The sequence below is a fragment of the Myotis daubentonii genome, chromosome 9, assembly GCF_963259705.1.
Source record: "Myotis daubentonii chromosome 9, mMyoDau2.1, whole genome shotgun sequence".
NCBI lineage: Eukaryota > Metazoa > Chordata > Mammalia > Chiroptera > Vespertilionidae > Myotis > Myotis daubentonii.
The window spans coordinates 81,258,518-81,279,986 of NC_081848.1; the positions used below are offsets into that span (position 1 = coordinate 81,258,518).

A 21,469-nucleotide genomic window follows, 5' to 3' on the forward strand; every position below is an offset into this window, starting at 1 on the left:
CCCGGGGCAGCAGCCTGGGGCAGGAACACAGTCCAGACACAGACACGGGGCCTTTCTCCTTTATTATTTGAGGTTTCTCTGCATGGAAATACGAGCCCCCCACACACCCAGGCCCAGGTGCCTCTGGCACCCCCATAAGTAGTATACCAGTACCAGAGTCCCCTTTAAAGTCACCGATATAAAAAAGGAGGGAGGGAGGGGAGAAGGGAGGACCTGACCACCCCCTGGGCCAGGCAGCTCCTGGTCAGCAGACAAGGCTGGGGCCCAGGCCATGGGGCAGAGGGGGACATTGGCTTCTGCACAGGAAGGGACGGGCGTTCCCAGCCCTGGGGCGGGGGCCCGGCCGGGAGGGGGCTCTGCACACTATGATACAGACGGTGCAGAGCTAGTGGTTATGGTTTAAAGTCCGCAGGTGAGGCCAGGTGGCTGGTCTCTGGAGTGAGGGCAGAGGACACATTAAGATGCTGGGAGGCCAGGGCTGTCAGCGCCCCCAGGAGCCCTACCCTGAGGCAGGAACAAGCGAAAGCTGCCTTCCTGGCTTGGCGACGGGAGGGGCTGGGGGCGTCCACCTGAGCCCATGGTCCGAGGAGCAGGGGGGCCACACAGCTCTGCCCAGAGCAGATGAACCGTGGTGGCTGGGAGGTGAGGGGACAGAGGCCACCGCCCGCTCCGAGGAAGGCACTTGCAGCTGGCGTGGCGCGGTGGGAAGGCAGAGCTTGGCGGATGACGAGGGAGAGGAACGCAGCCCGGGGCCTCACCCCTGCTCATGCAAACATGGTCAGCTGTAGCCACTGCCGGTGGAGGGAGGGGAGAGAGGAGACGGTCAGCGGGGCCAACTCCAAGCCCAGCCTCCCAGCCCCCTGGCTCAGGCGCCACCATCTCTCAGCCCCTGAGAGCGACCCCCTTGGGGGGTAAAGGAGGGCCACTTTCTACCTCCTCCACCCTGGGAGGCCGGCTGCTGGCTCCTGCAGAGGCCTCCAGGGGCCTGGCCTCCCTTCCCAGGACCCGACACCCCACCCCATCCTTCCAGGACTCGGGTAGCCTGGCCTTTTGGGCTGGCTCTGAGGCCACAGGCTCCAGCACCCCCTGAGGCCCTTCCCCGACCTAGCCCAGGAGGTTCCCACCTGAAACAGGTCGAAGGTCACGACTCCATCCAGATCTGTGTCCAGAGTTTTGAAAAACCCTGTGGTTCAAGAAAAGATGACATGGGGCTGAGAATTCCGGGGGGGCATTCCTGCAGGCCTCCCCTCCTGCCTCACCCCCACCTCCCCACAGCACCCCAAGCTCTCACCCACCACAGCCATCAGAGGCTCTTCCTGCTGCCCAAGAGCCACCACCCCCCCCCCCCCCACACACACACGCACACACGCACAGGTCTCCGGGCACTCAGCCCCTGGGGCTCCGCCCCGAGGCCTTGGCCTCCCTGGTGGGTGCCATGCAGGGTCTACACCTGGAGGCAGGAGCTGAACGGGACACTCACGGAACATGGTCTCCAGTCGCACCAGGCAGCACACGAAGTTGTCGAAGTCCACGGCCAGGTCAGGCTCGGAGTAGCGGGTGATAATGAGCTCATACAGCTTCTTGTTGAGCTTGAAGCCTGGCCCAGGGGAGCAGGTGAGAGCCAGGGAGGCACAGCCCAGCCCCAGGGGACAGGGAGGGGACCAGGGCTGAAGGGTGAACCCTCAGGTCTCTCCAACCGAGGCTGCTCCACCTCTCCCTGCTGTGTGGCCTCGGGCCAGTCACTCTCCCTCTCTGAGCCTCACTTTCCTCTGAGCACAGGGGAACAATCAAAGCCTCTACCCTCATCGCTGCGCCGAGGACAAACGTAAATGCTGCCACCACCACCCAGCTCAGAAGCCGTGGGGAAAGGGCAGAAGAGGGTGTTCCCGCACCACCACCATCACCGCCATCACCACAGGGACAAGGGCCAATTGTCAGGGAGGCAGCCTGGGGCCATCTGCCTGGGGCCCCACAGGTGCCCCAGCCTCACCTGCAGACTCGATGGCCATCCGCATCTCGTAGGCGCTCATGCTGCCCGACTTGTCCAGGTCAAACTTCCGGAAGATGGACTGGGGCGGGGAGCAGAGGGTGAGGGCTCAGCCGAGACAGCCAGCCCTTCCAGTCCGCCCCCGGGTGAGGATTGTGGAAGGGAGGACGGGGGCCACAAAGGTGGGTCAATTGCTGGGGCCTGTGGGCTCCGGAGAACCAGGCCTGAGGTGGGACCTGGGCCGTCCGCCTGCAGCCCGGCCTGGCCCTGCTGCGACTAAGGCCGCAGAGGAGGGGGACGGCGGTGCGGCCGGCAGGGGCCACCTACCAGGTAATTCCGGATGCGGTTCCACAGGATGTTGAACTCCACTAGGCCCAGCTTCCCGTTGCCGTCCCGCTGGGCAGCCGTTAAGGGAAAAACCCCACAGCTGAAACCCCACAGCTGGGAGGAGGGGAGACTGGCCGCAGAGAGCGCCAGGAGCAGCAGGACCCGAGGACAGTCAGCCGTGGCCAGGCCGGCCCTGCCCTCTGAACCTGGGTGGGCTGGGGAGGTGCAGAAAGAGCACCAGCCTGAGGGTCCCTCGGGGATGCGGGCCCTGCTCCACCTCTCACTTGACACAAGGCCCGTGACTCAGTTTCCGCTTCCCAATCGATGGGATGACGCCCAGGAAGGCACCGGTCCACCCACACTGCACAGCGCTCTGTCCCTCTCTCTGCACTACTCCCGGGACGAGTCCCCCAGCCCCTTCCCACGCCTGCACCCCAACCGCAGGCCCCGCGGCAGGATACGTCCATGAGGTTGACCATGCTGCGGCAGGACTCCAGGCTGAAGCCCTTGGTCCGCAGGTCTTTGTCTGCAAGAAAAAGCAGTTCCAGCGCCGGCCCAGCGAGCTTCCTGGGCCCGGCCCCAGGCAGTGCCACCAGGCGGGACAGGATCAGGGAGGCACGATCCCTGTCGCCTGGCTGTAAAATCTAGCAGGTCGGGGTCTGCCTCAGGCTCCAGGGAGAGAAGAGAAGGGCTCTGAGCCTAGGGAACAGCAGGGTCAGCGGTCGGCGGTCGGAGGTCAGAAGGGGGGCAAAGGGAAGGTTGGTGGATCTGCCTTCAGTTGTGCACATCGGGGGGTGAGCCAGCTCTGCTCCCAAGCCACTCGGCCTGGCCCGGGTGCATCTTCCGGGAGGAAGGGGTCCTGTATGTTGGCACCAAGGTGCTGGCAGCGGCTCAGCTTCTAATCACAGGGCACCACGCTCAGGCCCAGAGAACGTGGCCCAGCAAGACGGCGCGAGGCGTTTGGGAGGAACGTGGGGGTGAGCAGGGCTCAGGAAGGTAGCGGAAGGTTCCCCACCCACGAAGACCAAGGGGCCGGGGTCAGCTCAGCGTGGGAGCAGACGCCTGGGTTGTGGGCTTCGGCGGAAGCGGGGTGGGGTGGGGGTGGGGCAGGACGCAGGGTGCAGAGCAGCCGCTCGGGACGCTCACGTTTGCTGATGATCCTGTTGAGGATGGTCTGCAGCTCCTTGACGCTGATCTCCAGGTCCTGGGGGGGAAGGGAGGATGGCACCCGCCCTGGGGAGAGGCTGCCCCCCACGCCCAGAGGCCCCTCCCCCACGCCCCAACCTACCTCCCCTGCCAGCTGTCTGAAGAGGGTCTTGAAGCTCTCATCAATCTCCCCTTCTGAGAGCACTTGCTGGTTGGAGAAGGGGGAGCAGGTCAGGGACCCCCCAGCCCGGCCCCCGCATGGGCAGCAACTGAGGCAGGGCTGGGACCCCCGTTAGCTGCCTGTCACTTCACCTCTCTGAGCCTCGCTCTTCTCCTCTGTAAGATGGGGGTCTAGTCCCCACTTTACCCCCTGCTCAGGATTCTTGTGGCTTAAGTGAGGAGGGTGCAGTTCAGCTCAGTGATGAAGGGTGAGCTTGGCTTCCGGCTGTGCTACCCGGAGCAAATTCCTTAACCTCTCTGAACCCGAGCTTCCCGCTGAGGGCGAGGGTGACAGCACCCTGACAGGGTTGTTGTGGAGGACACAGGGTGACCTGGGAAAGACCTCAGCAGGCTCCCAGCAGAGAGCGAGAGACCAGGGACCCGCACCGCGATTATCACAAAGTCCTCCACACGCAAACGGTGAAGTGCTGGGCTAATGAGGAGTCAGCATTCTTCTTATGGCTCCTGCCAGAGGGGGCTCTGCCATCACACCCCCGGGCGGAGGAGAGGAGCAAGGTGGGGGTGGGGGGTGGGGGGACACGCACCTCGTCAGGAAGGTTGGCCTGGACCTGGTCGTCCAGCTCCCTGTGGAGGGTGGGGAGAAAGGGGCCAGTCAGGGGGCAGCAGGGAGCCTGTGGGGACGGGAGGCAAGGACAGGGCCCACGACTCACTCGGTCCCGGCGCTCTTCTCCGAAAAGAAGCGCAGCACAAAGTCGCCCTCCTTGTTGGGCTCGAAGGTGGACGGCACCACCACGTACTCCCCGGGCGGCAGGCGGAAGCGGGTGCTGACCTCCCGCAGGTTGATGAACTGCTCCGATCGGGCCCGAGACGAGTTGGCCAGGAAGAAGTCACGCTTCAGGTGCACGGCCGGCTGGCCCACCAGCTGGTGCAGGGGAAGGAGGGGGTGGGGGCTGCAGCTGCCTGCTCAGCCCACCCTGAGGAGCTGCCCCCAGACCCAGAGCCCAGGCCCCAAGTCCTGGCCAAGTGCCTGGAGAGCTGGGTCAGGGCTCAGTCACGCATCGGCTGCATGAGCCTGACAAGTCATGCTGTCTCGGTTTCCTTACCTGTAAAATGGGGTACTGCTCCTGCCTGCCGCCCGGGGTGCAGGTGGAAGCAGGTACGGTAACCATGCAGTAACAGTCTCATTACCACTCGGAGCTCCCCCGTGGCAGGCTCCGTCCCTCATTTAACGCTCACGACAGCCCTGGGGGATGGTGCTCCCGTGCCCATTTCACAGCCACTGACATTGAGGCTTAAAGCTTCAGCAACGTGCAGAACGCTCAGCCATCCACCCCCTGCTCCTAACCAGTGCCCCAGAGGCCGCAGCCAAGACTCATGCAGTGGAAACAGGAAGACAGGAAGAGCCGGGGTGTGCATGTTGGGTGGGGCTCTGAGGGCCAGGGTTCAAATCCAGCTCCCTCACGTGTCCCTTGCTCTGACTCCCAGGAGAGCAGTTTGCTCTGCCCACGGAACAGTGGGTGAGGGTCGGGGGCACTTGGTGAGCAGTAAAACGAGGTGACTCCTTTGTGTGGGCTGGCCACAGTACTGCTCCCCTCTGGGCACCATCAGGCATGTGAGTTCAGGGGCGTGTAAATCCGGGTGAATCGCGTGCCACACCTACCTCCGGAGGAACCTACAAGAGAGATAGGGGAGTTAGCGAATCGGAGCCGAAGTCTGGCCCCAGAAGCTGCCTTACAGGTGTCAGCTAAGTCAGCTCCCTCCCCCCGCCTCACGGGATGAATTTCCTGCCCCAGCCAGCCCCAAGCCTGGCAGAGGGCCTCCGCAGGTGCCTCCCTGGGCTCCTGGGCTCCTGCTCAGGGGCATGATTCACCCCCCCCCCCCCACCCCCACGTGGCTCAGGACGGGCCAGCTGTCCTCTGGCGCCCCCTGGCGGACCTCGCCTGCTGTGGGCGGGCGCCAGCCTTTCAGCCGGGTGTTGGGGTGTTGGCGCCTTCCACCCGCTCACCTCGTACACGGCGAAGCCAATGGTCTCCATGTCCCGGCCGAAGCGGCGCTCCCGGCGGCGGTGCTTCTGCATGAGCGCCAGGACGAAGCTGCAGCCTGACTCTCGACCCCCATAGTCGTCCTCATTCACGTCATCTGTCTCCTCCAGCCGGATCTTGAACTGGGGGTTCACCCAGAAGGTGGCTGCCGGAGGGGAAGAGGTGAGGATCGGAGGAGCAGAGCCAGGCCGGACCCCCAAGCCTTGTCCCGCCCCACACACCCCCGTGTGCCTCTCCATTCATCCGCTCGTTCAATCAAGTGCCACAGTGAGCCCGTGGCAGACATGCAGCAGGGACACTGTCCTCGCCCTCGAGAGCCACATTCCTGACAGGGAGGCAAAGCCAGGTCAGCGAACAGAACAATCCCAGAGAATACGCAGCCGAATGGTCAGGGACGGCCTTTAAGCTGAGAAGTGAAGGGGAGGCCCTGGGAAGCCCTGGGAAGCAGGGGCCAGGCAGAGGGAGAACTAAGCCCCACATACAGTGGGGCGCCGGTGTCTAATGGGGCTCCGAGTTCCAGTGAGCACCAGGCACCCAGGGAGGTGGCAGAGGTCTGCAGAAGCCGGAGCGGTGCTGAGGAGTGTGGATTGAATCAAAGAGCAAAAGAACCTTCTGACAGCCCGCTGGCCTGGCTCAGTGGTTGAGCGTAGACCCATGAACCAGGAGGTCGGGGTTCCATTCCCGGTCAGGGCACATGCCTGGGTTGTAGGCTGGATCCCCAGTAGGGGGCGTGCAGGAGGCAGCCAGTCAGTGATTATCTCTCATCATTGATGTTTCCATCTATCTCTCCCTCTCCTTTCCTCTCTCTGAAATCAATAAAAGTATATATTTTTTAAAAATCACAATACCAGATTATCAAACTATATCACCAAGCCACGGTTCTCAAAACTGCCTGGTACTGGCACAAGAACAGACAAATAGACCAATGGAACAGAACAGAGAACCCAGAAATCGACCCAAGCTACTATGCTCAATTAATATTTGACAAAGGAGGCAAGAGCATACAATGGAGTCAAGACAATCTCTTCAATAAATGATGCTGGGAAATTTGGTCAGATACATGCAAAAAAAAAAAAAGAAATCAGATCACCAACTTACACCATACACAAAAACAAACTCAAAATGCCTAAAGGACTTAAATGTAAGACAGAAAACCATAAAAATCCTACAAGACTCCATTGGCAGCAAAATAGCAGACATATGTCATAGCAATATCTTTATAGTACACAGCTTCTAGGGCAATGGAGACTAAAGAGAAAATAAACAAGTGAGACTACATCAAAATAAAAAGCTTCTACACAGCAAAAGAAACCATCAACAAAACAAGAAAGCCCACTGCATGGGAGAATATATTTGCAAATGATATTTCCAATAAGGGTTTAATCTCCAAAATTTACAGAGAACTCATACAACTTAACAAAAGGAAGATAAATAATCCAATCAAAAAAATGGGCAAAGAATCTAGACACTTTTCGAAAGAGGACATACAGAAGGCCCAGAAACATATGAAAACATGCTCAAAGTCACTAATCATCTGAGAGATGCAATCAAAACAACAATGAGGTACCATCTCACACCTGTCAGAATGGCTATCATCAACAAATCAACAAATGACAAGTGCTGACGAGGATGCGGAGAAAAAGGAACCCTCGTGCACTGCTGGTGGGAATGCAGATTGGTGCAGCCACTGTGGAGAACAGTATGGTGTTCCCTCAAAAAGTTAAAAATGGAACTCCCATTTGACCCAGCGATCCCACTTCTAGGAACATATCCCAACAAACCATAAACACAATCAGAAAGGATATATGCACCCCTCTGTTCATAGCAGCACAATTCACCATAGCTAAGATTTGGAAACAGCCTAAGTGCCCATCAGCAGATGGGTGGATTAAAAAACTGTGGTACATCTACACAATGGAATACTACTATAAAAATACTACCATATATAATACCACTATATAAAAGAAGGAACTTTTACCATTTGCAACAGCATGGATGGAACTGGAGAGCATTATGGTAAGCGAAATAAGCCAGTCGGAGAAAGATAAATATCACACGATCTCACACATATGTGGGATATAATGATCAACATAATTTGATGAACAAAAATAAAGCCAGAGACAAATGGTAGGGGAGGTGGAGGGCGGGGGGGGGGGGATGTTAGAGAGCAACCAAAGAACTTGTACGCATGCATATTAGCATAACCAATGGACAGACACTGCGGCGGTGGGGGCTTCCCCAGGTTTTGTTTAATGAAGTCAAATCTATTCCTGACAGATTTGACCCATTTTCACTGTTCTTGGCTAGCATTGTTTCAAAAATTCAAGAAAATGAAATATTCTGTAGAGCAGAAACTCCATAGTGGTAAATCTCTAAAATGAAGACATTGTTTTGCATGTTTGTGTCCTGCCTTAAGTCACTTTAAGGATTTTGAAAATAAAATTCAATAGGTTTTGCCCTAGCTGGTTACTCAGTGGATAGAGCATCAGCCTGTGAACTGAAAGGTCCCAGGTTCGATTCCGATCAAGGGCACATGCCCAGGTTGTGGGCTCGGTCCCCAGTGGGGGACTTGCAGGAGGCAGCTGATCCATGATTTTCTCTTATCATGGATGTTTCTATCTCTCTCTCTTTCCCTCTCCCTTCCTCTCTGAAATCAATAAAAATATATTTTAAAAAAGAAAGAAAGAAAAAGAACTTCTGACAGACGTGCATGGACAGACAAGGGTGTTGACGAATTTGTTGTTCCTAAAATGAATTAGGATCTTAAAAGGCGGCTGGAGCTGCTGTGGACAATGGTTGAGAAGAGGGTGAGGGAAAGCAGGGTCTGACAGGAGGCCCAGCGCTGCAGAGGGTGGCGGGACTTGCACTCCTGGCCTTTGGTGATTCAGCTGCCTGAACAACCGCCTTGGCTAAAACAACTAAGTGCTGGATAGAATACGCAAAATTTCTTTTTAAAGGCACAGCACCACCCCCCCCCCCTAAAGTTGACATTAATAAAAAAGGTAGACAACAAGTGTTTTCAAGGATGTGGAGAAATCAGAACCTCACACACAGCTGCTGGGAATGTAAACATGGTGCAGCCACTTTGGAAAATAGCCTGGCAGTCCCTCAGATGGGCCAACATAGAGTTACCACGTGACCCTGCTGTTCCACTCCTAGGGATATATCCGAGGTAAATGGAAACATCTGTCCACACAAAAACTCATATGTGAATGTTCATAGTAGCATTATCTATAATAGCCATACGGTAGGAAAAAACAATTTTCCATCAACTGACGAATGGACGGTAAAAGGTGGTATAACTGAACAAAGGAATATTATTTGGCAATAAAAAGGGACGAAGTACTGATACATGCCATAACATGATGAACCTTGAAAACATGCTAAGTGAAAGAAACTAGACACATATTAAATAATATTGATAATATTGTCCAGAACAGCCTGACTTGGTGGCTCAGTGGTTGAGCATTGACCCATGAACCAGGAGATCACGGTTTGATTCCCCATCAGGGCACATGCCTGGGTTGCAGGCTCCATCCCCAGCAGGGGGCGTGCAGGAGGCAGCCGATGGATTGATCGATTTCTATCTCTCTATCCCTCTCCCTTCCTCTGTCTCTAAAATTCAATAAAAACATATTTTAAAAAAAATACTATACATCAGATCAACAAAGTCCCAGAAGACATTTCTTGTAAAGTCTAATACTGACAAATTCCTTACAGCATTAACAAAGACAAAAGAGGCAGCGCAAATAAGCAAACTATGAACAGAGGACAGCAACAGATGAGGTATCAGAATACATACAGGATAACTTTATGCCAATAATTTTGAAAACAGATGCAAAGGATAAACTCCTAAAAAAATACAACTCATGGAAATAGGCTCAAGGGGAAATAGAAAACCTGGGTGATCCTATCACCATTAAAGACTCGCAATATCAGAAGTTAATCTTCACAGGAAGACAGCTTTACAGACCAGTTCCCCCAAACGTTCAAGCAACCAATCATCCCCATCTTGCCAACCCTTCTAGAAAACAGAAAAAGAGAGAACACTTCCCAGTTCACTTTAGAAGCCAAATATAAATATAGCACCAACAGCAATGCTAGGCAAGGTCAGTATAAGAAAGGAAAATTACAGGCAAATCTCACTCATTAATGCAGATGTAAAGCTGTTGTATAAAAATGTTATGCTAGCCCTGACCAGTTTGGCTCAGTGGATAGAGCATCAGCCTGCAGACTGAAGGGTCCCAGGTTCAATTCCAGTCAAGGGCATGTACCTTGGTTGCAGGCACATCCCCAGTAAGGAGTGTGCAGGAGGCAGCTGATCGATGTTTCTCTCTCATCGATGTTTCCACCTCTCTATCCCTCTCCCTTCCTCTCTGTAAAAAAAATCAATAAAATATATATTTTTAAAAAATGTTATGCGATGGTCCCTGCCCCAGTAGCCTTGTTGGTTATACCATCCTCCCAATATGACAAAGTTGAGATTCAATCCCTGGTCAGGCCACATACAAGAATCAGTCAATGAATACATAAATAAGTGAAACAACAAATTAATGTTTCTCTCTCCCTTCCTCTCTAGCTCTAAAATCAATCAATAATTAAAATGAAATACGCCGGAACCGGTTTGGCTCAGTGGATAGAGCGTCGGCCTGCGGACTGAAAGGTCCCAGGTTCGATTCCGGTCAAGGGCATGTACCTGGGTTGCGGGCACATCCCCAGTAGGAGATGTGCAGGAGGCAGCTAATCGATGTTTCTCTCTCATCGATGTTTCTAACTCTCTATCTCTCTCCCTTCCTCTCTGTAAAAAATCAATAAAATATATTAAAAAAAATAATAAAATAAAATGAAATAAAAATGATATGCTATGAACGCATTTTTATCTCAAAATGTAAGGCTGATTTAGTATTATAAAAGTGGTAAGTGTAATTTTCCATTTTGACAGATAAACAACACTCCACAGTCCTGGCCAGCATATTAAACAAGAATGCATAACAATAAAGTTATAAGAATTGGAAAAGAAGAAACAAACTTGTCATTATTTGCAGATGCTATACTGTCAATTAGAAAACCAAAGAGAATTTACAGATAAATCCTTAAAATTAATAATTAACAAGTTTGCTGGATACAAAATGAATTTAAGGGAGAAAGAACCCAGCTAGCATGGCTCAGTGGTTGAGCATAGACCTATGAACCAGGAGATCACAGTTTGATTCCTGGTCAGGGCACACACCCAGGTTGTGGGCTCATTCCCCAATCAGCGCGCAGGAGGCAGCTGATCAATGATCCTCTCTCATCATTGGTGTTTCTATCTCTCTCTCCCTCTCCCTACCGCTCTGAAATCAATAAAAATATACTTAAAAGACACAGAGAAACATCAATTGGTGCTGAGGATCAAACAAATCAGCAACTCAGGCAGGAGATGTAATTTTAAAAGAGATACTATTTACAATAGTAACAAGATGACAGAATCTCCCCCTGGCTGGTGTGGCACCAAAAGGTTGACAGTTCAATTCCCGGTCAGGGAACATGTCTGGGCTGTGGCAGGGGGAGTGCAGGAGGCAGCCAATCCATGTTTCTCTCTTTCTCTCCCTTCCCCTCTCTCTAAAAATCAATTTAAAAATCTTAAATAAAAAATTTAAAAAGATGATTGATAGAGTCTCTAGGAATAAATCTCAAAAGATGTGAGCCCTGTAATGATGAAAATTATAAAATTTTGTCACATGACATTAAAGAAGGCCAAAATAAATAGAGATATACAGTAATCCTCCCTTATTCATGCGAGATACCTTCCAAGACCCACATGGATGCCTGTAGCCTCGGAGAGTACCAAACCCTATATAGTCTATGTTTTTCCCTATAAATACATACCTGTAACGAAGTTTAACTTATAAATTAGGCACCGTAAGAGATAACCAAAAATTACCGCCAATAAAATAGAATAATTATAACATACTGTAATCAAAGTTATGTGAACGTGGTCTCTCTCAAAATACCTTACACTGTACTCCTCCTCTTTTATATGGTGGCGTGAGGTGTCACAACGCCTATGTGACGAGATGAAGTGAGTGGCGGCGCAGGCATTGTGACGTCCGCAGCAGCAGCAGACAACTGCCAGGGCGACTGGGACACGGCTCTGTGGGCGCGGCAGGGGCCTGATGACCTGGCTGCTACCAACAGGCAGGCAGCAGATACGGTGAGGATCAAAGGGATGGTCCACGTCCTGGGCCTGCCTGCCCAAGATTTCATCACGCTACTCAGAATGGCTCACGATTTCAAATTTATGAATTATTTCTGAAATTTTCCATTTAATATTTTCAGACCACGGCTGACTGTAAGTGAACTTGCTAAAAACAAAAAACGCAGAGGTGGGACTACTGCACCACGTTCTTGGATAAGAAGACTCAAAACTGGAAAGATGGCAATCCTCCCCAAATTGATCTATCGATGCAATGCCGTTCCCAATGAAATTCTCAGAAAGGTTTTTCGGAGGACTTGGTAAGCTGCTTCTAAAATCCACAAGGAAAATAAAAACGCAAGAATAGCGAAGAGACTCCCGAAGAAGAGATCGCCCTGTCGGACAGCAGGACTTCTTACAAAACTACGTCAGCGTGCTATTGGCAGAGGGACCGACCAAGGGGCGGAACGGGGAGGCCAAAGCAGACCCACGCGGACGACCGCGGACGACCGCGGGAACTCTGTGAGGGGCTGGAGGAAAGGGCAGGCGTCTCAGTAAACGCACAGGGAACAGCGGTTGCCTCTTTGGGAAAAGTGAAAGCGGATCCCCACGAGGGAGAAGGCTTCAAATAGAGGGCTGGGCGCTGAGAGCGCTGGAGCACGCAGGGCGTGAGAAGCGCAGGGGCGCGTCTGGCAGAGCCGGGGCTGAGTAACCCTCACAGAGCCATGGCAGCAGCGTGGCGAGAGGCAGCTGGACGGGAGTGGGTGAAACACTGGACCAGAAGGAAGGAGACAGGAGCGGGGCAATTCCTGAGAAATGGCTGGGGACGGGGGAACGGGAGGGTGTCTGCATAATGACAAGAGAGAGAGAGAGAGAGAGAGAGAGAGAGAGAGAGAGAGAGAGAGAGAGAGGTGATGGATGAAGGAGCAAGGCTTTCAGAGGTGGGGGGAATGGGGTCCCCACGGGCAGGGACAGTTCTGCCGCGGTCACAGGAGGGAAAGCAGTCAGGATGGCGCAGGGCCAGACAGGCAGGGGGATGTGGGGTGGGAATGTGAGGGGGTGTCCCGCGTGGTCAGGCCTTTCAATGACATGCCAGGCCAGGTGTGCAGATGAGTAACAGGGAGGGAGAGCGGGGCGGTGCTGAGCAGTGGGATTGCCGGGGGCGAGCCAAGTGCTCGTTTGAGGTTTGTGGCCGTGGGTGACTCCAGCCACATGGGTGACTCAGCTAGGACGGTGGCTGTGCCCAGTGAGAGGAGCAGAGGGAGCCAGGGGCCAGGAAACAGTTTGCAGGGACAGGACGAACCTGATGACTCTAACCCGGGAAGGAGAGGAAGGGAGGGAGGAAGGGGGCCTCGCAAAAGCAGGGGGCTCAGCAGATCAGGGAGGTCAAGGCTGAGGGTGGCAGGGAGGGGCTGAGAGGGTTGACGGCGAGGCCAGGGAGGGAGGTTTGGATCCGCTCAGGGTGCTGGCTGGACCGAGGGAAGGAGAAGGCTGCTGCAGGAGAGGATGGCAAGGGACTGAGGGGCCCGTCAGTGGACTGGGTCACCCACATGGGTCCAGAAGCCCAGGGACAGGTGACAGAGGGGTCAGGGGGGACTGTGGGCCCCAGGGCAGCCACATGGAGGAGTGACAGCAAGCGCTGTCTGGATGGCAACAAAGTCTGCTTCCCTGGCTCGCAGCCTGGGCTCAGGCCAGGATGGGGAGGCAAGCATGGCTCCTTAGATTTACAAGGACGTTCAACGTTTCACTCCTCAAAGCAATTCGAGAGGTCAGCACCCGCATCCCCAGGCCCCACGAGGACCTGGGGCTCAGCGAGGACGCGCCCTGCCTGAGCCTTCCAGCCCGGAGGGGGGCCCAGACCGCACCCTGTTTGTTAGCTCTGCGTGCGGGGTCGGGGGGCTCAGGTCACCTGGGTAGTTCCGGCAGCCGCCCGCGGTGCTCCCCCGCCGCCAGGTGCCGTCATAGAGGGTGGTGTTCCACTTCCGGAACCGCCGGCTCTTCAGGGCGTCGGGGGTCAGGTTGCAGATCTCCAGGCGGGTGAACTCGCGCATGAAGTCTCGGAATGACATCCTGGGGGTCGAGGTGCAGAGGTGAGCCCCGGTCCCGGCCAGGACCCCCGGGGATGCAGCAGGCGCGGCTTCTGGGGTGTGGGCGGCGGGTGCCAGGTCCCGAGAGGGGCCAGGCTGAGGAGGCAGCTGCTCACCAGAACTCCCCGTCCTCCATCTTGATGCGGAGCTGCTCCCGCTCGTAAGGGTCCACGTTGTTCCACTCTGAGGAGCTGTGGGGAGAAGGGCCTCTGTCCCTGGGGCCTGTCCTCCCCTAGCCCAGGTCACGGTCAAGGTCAATCCCCAAGATCCCAGTTCCAGGGGTGGCCTGACAAGGCTCACAGGCTGGGCCCAGGAGCCCAGGTGGCCTGAGCTTGGTCCTTGGGCCCAGGAACATGAGGACGGGCCCCTCTGCTCAATCCTGAGCCCACCCCAGGCTGGCAGCACCCTGAGCAGAAATGCCAGGGGCACTGAGCAGCCTCCCCAGCCGGTGCCCCCTGCCCCTCACCCGTCACTCCAAGCTCCAGTCCACTCCACCTCGCCCCACGGGTTCCGCATCCGGATCAGGTTCACCATCTGGCCCATGTAGTTCACCTGTTCCCCAGAGCTCCCATCAGCGCCTGCCCGGCACGCACTGCGACACCCCTTCCCGCCACGTCATCCTGGCCTAGCCCGGCGCGGCACCCAGGCGCACCAGACCCAGCGGAGAAGCAGCTACGTATGCAAACGACCGTCCATCGAGGCAGGCCAGGACACACGCCCCAGGAGAAGCGTCCCCCGGAGGCAAATAAGGGGCAACTGCAGGAGAGCCCCTCCCACAGCCCTGGTCTCGGCGAGGGGCAAGGTCAGGCAAAGACACGGGCAGCACCCTGTAGGGAAGGCCCCAGGGTACCTGCTTGGCCCCCGTGACGGAGTAGGCGTGGCCCTTCACCAGCTTCTTGAAGGTGACGGCCTCCATGTCCAGGACGCTGGAGATCTGCAAGGTCAGGTGCTCTGGTCAGGGGCGAGGTTCCAGGGACCCGGTCAGCATCCCTACCCCCAGGCAGAGGTGAGCCCAAGCATCAGGGTCCTGGGCAGTCCCCCTTATGGAACGGAGTGGCAGGCAGGGACCCCGACCCCATCTAACCCAACACCTCCAAGTGCAGATGCTGCCGCTAGAAGGGGGTGCCGGAGGGTTCCGCCAATGCCGCCAGGGTGGGGGGCTGGGCACCCTGACACCGCTCCTGGCCAGAGCCAGCCGGCCCCGTGCGCACAGGAGGCTCGCCGGGCACTCACATCGATGGAGCAGCCCAGCAGGGAGCCCCGCTCCAGGGCCTTGATGATGATTTGGTAGAGGTCGCTGGGCGCCTTGCGCAGCTCATACCACTCGGTGACGCCGCCGGTGAAGTCCTCAAAGCCCTCGGAGGTGCTGCCCCCCGACAGGGCTTCGTAGCTGCCGTTCACCCTGTGGGCGGCCCCGGGTCAGTGCTCGGGCACCACAGAGGACACTGCCCCTGGGTGGCCTGCGGCTGCCCCCGGCCCCACTCACTTGGCGTAGGCCTTCTCGAGCAGGGCGCTCCAGAACTCGTTGCCTTGGGCCGAGTGCACGAACACCAGCTTCCCGTCCTTGGTGGGCAGCAGGTCATCCACGACCACGTCCACCCACTCCCCGAACTGCCACAGCTGTGGGGGGAAGGGGCACGGTGAGACCTGCCGTGGGGTCCCCAAGCCCGAGGTCACGCCTCCGACTGCCGCTTACGAGACCAGGTATCCCAGAGCAAGTTACGCCCCCCGAGCCTCAGTTTCCCTGTCCATCCAAGGGGGCCGCAGGGCCTTCCCCCGAGGAACACTAACCCAATCCTGAAGGTAAAGCGCCTTACAAGGCCAGCAAAGCTGCTATTCCGGAAACAGCCCCAGGTGTCAGTGGGGGGTTGGAACGCTCCCCCCTGGGCTCTGGGGAACTAGCCCCCTTTAGGGCACAGTCCCCACCTGTCCCCTCCGCATTCTAGGCCAGGGTGTGTGTGTGGGTGGGGGTGGGGGATACATATGCAAAGTGGGCGTGGACCAAAAATGTAGCACCCGGTCCTTCAACCACAGGATGGGCGGGGTTCCTGCAATCCTGGGGCTTGCTTCAGAGGTGCCAGAGGCCAGGTTCCCCAGAAGGGAGGCTTCCGGTTGCCCCTGGCCAGAAGCAGCCCCGTGCTGCTGAGAAGGAAGGTGTGGAACAATGGGGGGAGGGGGGCTGGTGCACCCAAGTAGCACGGGTAGTGGGGGGGCTGCTGGACCGGCCAAAAGAGGCAGAAAGGAGCGGATTGGAAGAGAGAGGGAAGGGGGCGGGGAAAGGGACGGCGAGGCCAAGTCCCTCTGGACAGCCTGGGCAGGTGTGGCACTTGGCCACGGTGGACAGCAGCTGGGATCCTGTAGGCCAGCGGTCGCCACGCCAGCCAGTGGTCCGTGAGGTCTGAAAGGCTGGCGACTGCTGCTGTAGGCTGTCTCCTGGGCCCCAAGGTGGGTGAGGAGGGAGGACAGTAAGGGGCTCCCTGACTAGGCAGAAGGAGGGGGAGTTCCCAGGGCAGGGCTGGGGCCACAGGGTTTCATCCAGGGTTGCTGGGGGAGGGGTGGTGTCTCCCCCAACACCAGCTCATTAAGAATTCATTAGTCTTTGACTTGAAAAATGGGCTTGGTGTGCAAACGTCAGGAAAATCTGGTTTAAATAGACTTAATCCCAAGTTGTTCTTTTCTGCAGGGCTGTCAGGGGCTAGAGGCTGCCAGGAGGAGCTGGGGGCGGGGGTGTGGACACCGTGGGTGGGGATGGCCATGTGTGCTGGTCTGTCCTCACCCAGCAGAACATTAATTTTTTTTTTAGGGGAAACTGAGACCCTGGAAGGAAAAAGGATTTGTCCCACAGGACATAACACAGACACAGAGATCTTTCTACCCTTCCCGGCACTTTTTCCCGATCGGCACAGCCACCCGGGAACGCTGCCAGCCGAATACCTGCCCACCTGCCACCGCTCCACAGCTGACCGCCCGGATGGCACCGAGAGGGCACATTCTTTCCAGAGGGAGGGCGGGCCCTGCAGGGTGTGGCTCTGAGCCACCCTCACTGCAGTCTGAGGGTCACCTGTCCTCGCCTCCCGGGTGTTTCCTGCCACTCTCCCTGCCCCCTGCATCTCACCTGGAAATGGAAGATGCCGGCGTAGCCATCCTGGAAGCTCTGGCCGTGCGGAACCACTCGGTGCAGGAGAGTGTCATTGAGGGTGAGAGAGGCGATGGCAGCCAGGAGCCAACAGTCCCCTGGGATGGGAGACCCCCGTCAGACCTGCTCTGCTAGTGCTTGCCCATGCTGGGGAGAACCAGGGGTCCCCTGGGTGGCCTACCCCTCAGCTAGCAGAAAGCCCCAGGAATCTGGGCGAACCAGCCCCAGCACGGGCAGCCAGAGCCTGTCTGAGCTTGCAGGAGGGAGGGGTTGGGGCAGAGCCAGAAGGAACGGGCAGAGGGAACTCCTGTGGAAAAAACACCCAGGACCCGCTAGGGCCTACCCAGGGCTCCCTGGCAGATGTCCGTGCGGGTGGCTCCGTCCACGATGAACTGGGGGTTTGAGAGCAGCTCCTGCAAGAGACCCAGAGTCCTGTCTCCCAGAAACGAGCCCAGCCCCCAGGCCCCACCCCCTACTGAGACCTGGGGTCCTGTTCCCATTCCTCACTCAGGATGGGGGTAACCTGAGCCCCACACGGGGAAACCCCTCTCACCGTGGGGCGCTTCCACTTGATCCCGTAGGTTTTGGAGGAGTTGGGGCCCAGGTCCTTGTAGCCCAGGCTCTGGGTCACCGGTGGGAAGGCGTCGTCGCGGAAGAGGGCCCCGCTCTGCAGGCACCGGGCCCGCAGCTGCTCATAGTCCTGGCCCAGGTACTTGATGGCGTTTTCATGGCGGCCCAGGCCCAGCTCCTTGGCCCGCTGCTTCTGCACTTGGGCCGACACCCCGGTGCAGTACACGGGGGTGATGATCTCCTCGGCCATCCTGCGGGGCGGACAGGCCTCCTCAGCACCCAGGCCTCCCCAGGACGACAACGGGGGCCTCCCCAACCCTGGGGTTACCCACATCACCGCTCCCCTCGCGGAACGCAGGGCTCCGCCACTTCCTTCTGCTCCCAGGAGAGGAGTTCCCCAGCCCGGGGTGTGCGGGCCACGCCCTCGCTACCCCCGACAGAGCCACCACCTTCCCCCGGAGCCCATTGTCCTGGGCCTGCTGCTGCCCGGGGCCGGCCCGCCCGCCGGCCAGGTGGGGCAGGGCGGGGCCCGAGGAACCGCAGGGACGAGGGAGCTGGGAGACCCCAGGAAAGGCCTTCGGACCCTGTCGGCCTGCAACCCTCCCCAAGCCAGGCCAGCCCTACTCACTGCCCCTTCCCTGGCGTGAGGGCGGCGAGCGCCAGGCACCCGGGGTCCGTCCCCAGGCCCCGAGACAGGCCGGGCGCTCAGCGCTGGCCCTCCGTCCCTGACCCTCCGGCCTCCCCAGCCAGCCCGGGGCCCCGGGCGCGCTGACTGCGGCGGGCGCCTGGGCTGTGCGCTCCGAGTGCCCGGGGCCGGGGCAGCCCCTCCGCCGGGCGCGGCGGCCGGATCGGGAACCCCGGCCCCGCCACTCGGTCCTCACCTGGAGGAGGAGTTGGGCAGGGTCGCTGCGGTGCCCGCGGCCGGCTTCCCCGGTGGCAGCTCCGGGCAGGGCCCAACCAGGAAGAGCGCTCTCCCCGCCCGCCCCCGCGGCCCTCCGCCCTCCGCCCGCCCGCCCCTGCTCCTCCTCCTGGGCTCCGGCCCCTTCCCCTCGCTCCCCCTTATCTCCCGGGCGCCTTCCCCGACTATCTCCCTCTCACTCTCGGCGTCTTCCCGCCCCGGCCCCCGGGCCCGCGGCCAGCTGCGCGCGAGGACGAATTAGCAAAAGGCGGAGCGGGCCGGGGAGGGGCCGGCCTGCGGGGCGGGGAGGGCTGGGGCTGGGCCGAAGGGCAGCGGGCAGCGGGGGCAGGGCAGGGGTATTTTTAACCAGGGGCAGCTGCTGCGGTGCCGCGCCGCCCCCCTCCCCCGACGCGGGGCCCCCAGGGCATTCCCGGGCGCGGAGCCGCGGCGGCCCCTCCTCCGCCCGCCTTTCCCCGCGCGCCACGTGAGTCCCGGCCGCGGGGCTGCGGGGGGCGCGGGCGGAGCTGCAGCGGCCACGCGGGGGGCGGCGGGGAGCGGACCCTCCGGGGCGCTCGGCTCCCGGCAGCCCCGCCCCGCCCCACCCTGCCCGGCCCGGCCCGGCCCGCGCCCAGCTCGGCTCTGCGCCCTCGCCACACCCGCGCCCGCGGGAATGGCTCGGGGCCCTCCACCCGCCTTGGCGGGTCCCTGCCCCCGGGCGGGGCGCGGGGGGCCGGCCCCCAGGCCGCAGCTCGCGGCGTGACCTTGGATGAGTCCTTCCCCGGCCGCTCGGCTTCCCGGTTCGCGGCGCAAACGGGACGGAGACGAGCGATGGTGGGGACCAGCTTGCTCATTCGCCCCCGGAAGCTGCGAGCGGTGGGCATCCCTGCCCTTTCCCCTGGGACCTTGGCCCGCAGCCTGGGAGCGCCCTGTGCCACCCGACCCAGGAGGGGGCAGCCGAGGCTGCGAGCTGGGCCTGGGCCCACCCGGACCCCGAGCCCCGGCCTCCGGAACAGCGAGGAGTTGAAGGGCCACGAAGGAGGGAGGGGCTCTGGGGCGATCCCTCTGCCAGGTCCTCGCCCTGGCCTCGGGGGCCCAGCCCAGCGGCTGTGCAGCGCCCGTAGGGTGCACACACAGCATTGGGGGGCCGGGGGGACAGTGCATAGCGCTCCTAGCATCTTAGGACACCGGGCAGGTTAAGAGCAACTCAGCTCATGGGACTCCGCCGTCACTCCCGTTTACCAAGGAGGGAAACTGCAGCCGGACAGGTGTGGCTCCCTCACCTGGTGAGTCAGAGCTGCAGCCAGCGCCCCTCACCGTCCACCGTTCAGCGTTTGTGTGTCCGGTTGGTCGTGACTCAGCCCTCTGGCAGGCAGCTCCTTGCACAGAGACCCGTGACTAAGGCCGACCAGCCCAGCTGGGGGAGGGGGCCCTGCTGGTCCCGTCCGGGGATAAAGCCCGTGAGTCTAGGAGTTGGCTGGTGGGGAGGTGCTGGAGAGGGCGTTCCCAGCCGGAAGCTGCAGGTGCAGAGGTCCAGAGGCCAGCGCCGCTGCGGCCAATGAGGGGAACGTCCAGCGCCTTGTGGTCACATCACAGGGAACAGGGACCTTGACGAGGAAGGATGCTCGGGCAGGTACCAAAGGTCACCCCTCCCGCCAAAGCCCTCGGGCTCGACTTGTGTGTCCCACCGTCCCCAGAATCACCTTCACAAACCTGTCCCTCCTCCTGTGACCCATTGTTCACCCAATGGCACTGGTCACCTCCCAATGTCCGAGGCACTGTGTTGACCTGGGCGTAAGAGGGTGAAGACCATGGCCTCAGCCCCCCAAGGAGGCAGACATGACTCAGTTATCACCCCACAGTGAATTGGAAGGAGAATCGGTGCTGAGGCAGGCGTGGGGGGATGGCCTGGGCACAGGGGAGGGGAGGTATAGGGATGTGCTTAGTGTTGCTTGAGCAGAAGGAGAAAGGAAGGGAAAGGTTATGACAGGGCCGGGTAGGCTGTGGGAGTTTAGATTTTATTCTGCTTGAGCTCAGATTTGTACAAATGCAGGTGGAGGATGATTGGGAGTGGGCTGGGTGGGCGAGAGAGGTTTGAAACACCAGGGAAAGGGACTGGTGTTTCAAACCAGGGAGGTGATGGGCACAAGAGAGAAGTTGATGAACTTGACGACTATTTAGGATGCACCACATCAAAATTTAACTCACACTGGATTATACACCTACATGTAAACTCTAAAACTATGAAACTTCTAGAAGAAAGCTTAGGAAATACCTTAATGATCTTGGGTTTGGCGAAGATTTCATAAATATGTACATAAAGCACAAACAATAAAAGAAAAAAGGTTTAACTTCATAAAAAAACAGTTGTTCTTTAGAAGGTACTATTATGAAAAAGCCACAAATGAAGAGGAAATAATTGTCAAAATTATAGAGGGCTTGTATTTAGAATACATAAATAACTTTTACCACTTAAAAATAACTCAATAGCCGAAACCGGTTTGGCTCAGTGGATAGAGCGTCGGCCTGCGGATTGAAAGGTCCCAGGTTCGATTCCGGTCAAGGGCATGTACCTGGGTTGCAGGCATATCCCCAGTGGGAAATATGCAGGAGGCAGCTGATCGATGTTTCTCTCTCATCGATGTTTCTAACTCTCTATCTCTCTCCCTTCCTCTCTGTAAGAAATCAATAAAATATATTTTTAAAAAAAAAATAACTCAATAGCCCTAGCCCGTTTTGCTCAGTGGTTAGAGCATAGGCTGGGGACTGAAGGGTCCCGAGGTTGCAGGCTGGATCCCTAGCCCTGGTCGGGGCGCCTGTGGTAGGCCACCAATCGATGTGTCTCTCTCACATCGATGTTTCTCTTTCTCTGTCTCTCCCCTTCCCATTCTCTCTAAAAAAATCAATGGAACAATATCCCCGGG

At 57.9% G+C, this 21,469-nt stretch overlaps 1 protein-coding gene across 1 annotated transcript; it reads right to left on the reverse strand.

The window, feature by feature from the left end:
- Positions 1-43: 43 nt before the first annotated feature.
- On the reverse strand, positions 44-18,674 carry CAPN1 (calpain 1). The gene is made up of 22 exons (XM_059710140.1): positions 18,532-18,674; positions 17,634-17,901; positions 17,424-17,493; positions 17,060-17,178; positions 15,431-15,564; positions 15,178-15,346; positions 14,795-14,878; positions 14,411-14,496; positions 14,061-14,135; positions 13,767-13,927; positions 5,646-5,827; positions 5,301-5,312; positions 4,351-4,562; positions 4,225-4,264; positions 3,603-3,668; positions 3,461-3,518; positions 2,776-2,840; positions 2,315-2,383; positions 1,991-2,069; positions 1,481-1,597; positions 1,125-1,183; positions 44-791 (listed from the first exon to the last, which is right to left on the reverse strand). Exons 2-22 carry the CDS (start codon positions 17,898-17,900, stop codon positions 765-767), a joined length of 2,151 nt encoding a protein of 716 aa, XP_059566123.1. The 5' UTR covers position 17,901; positions 18,532-18,674; the 3' UTR covers positions 44-764.
- Between the last annotated feature and the right edge of the window lie 2,795 nt (positions 18,675-21,469).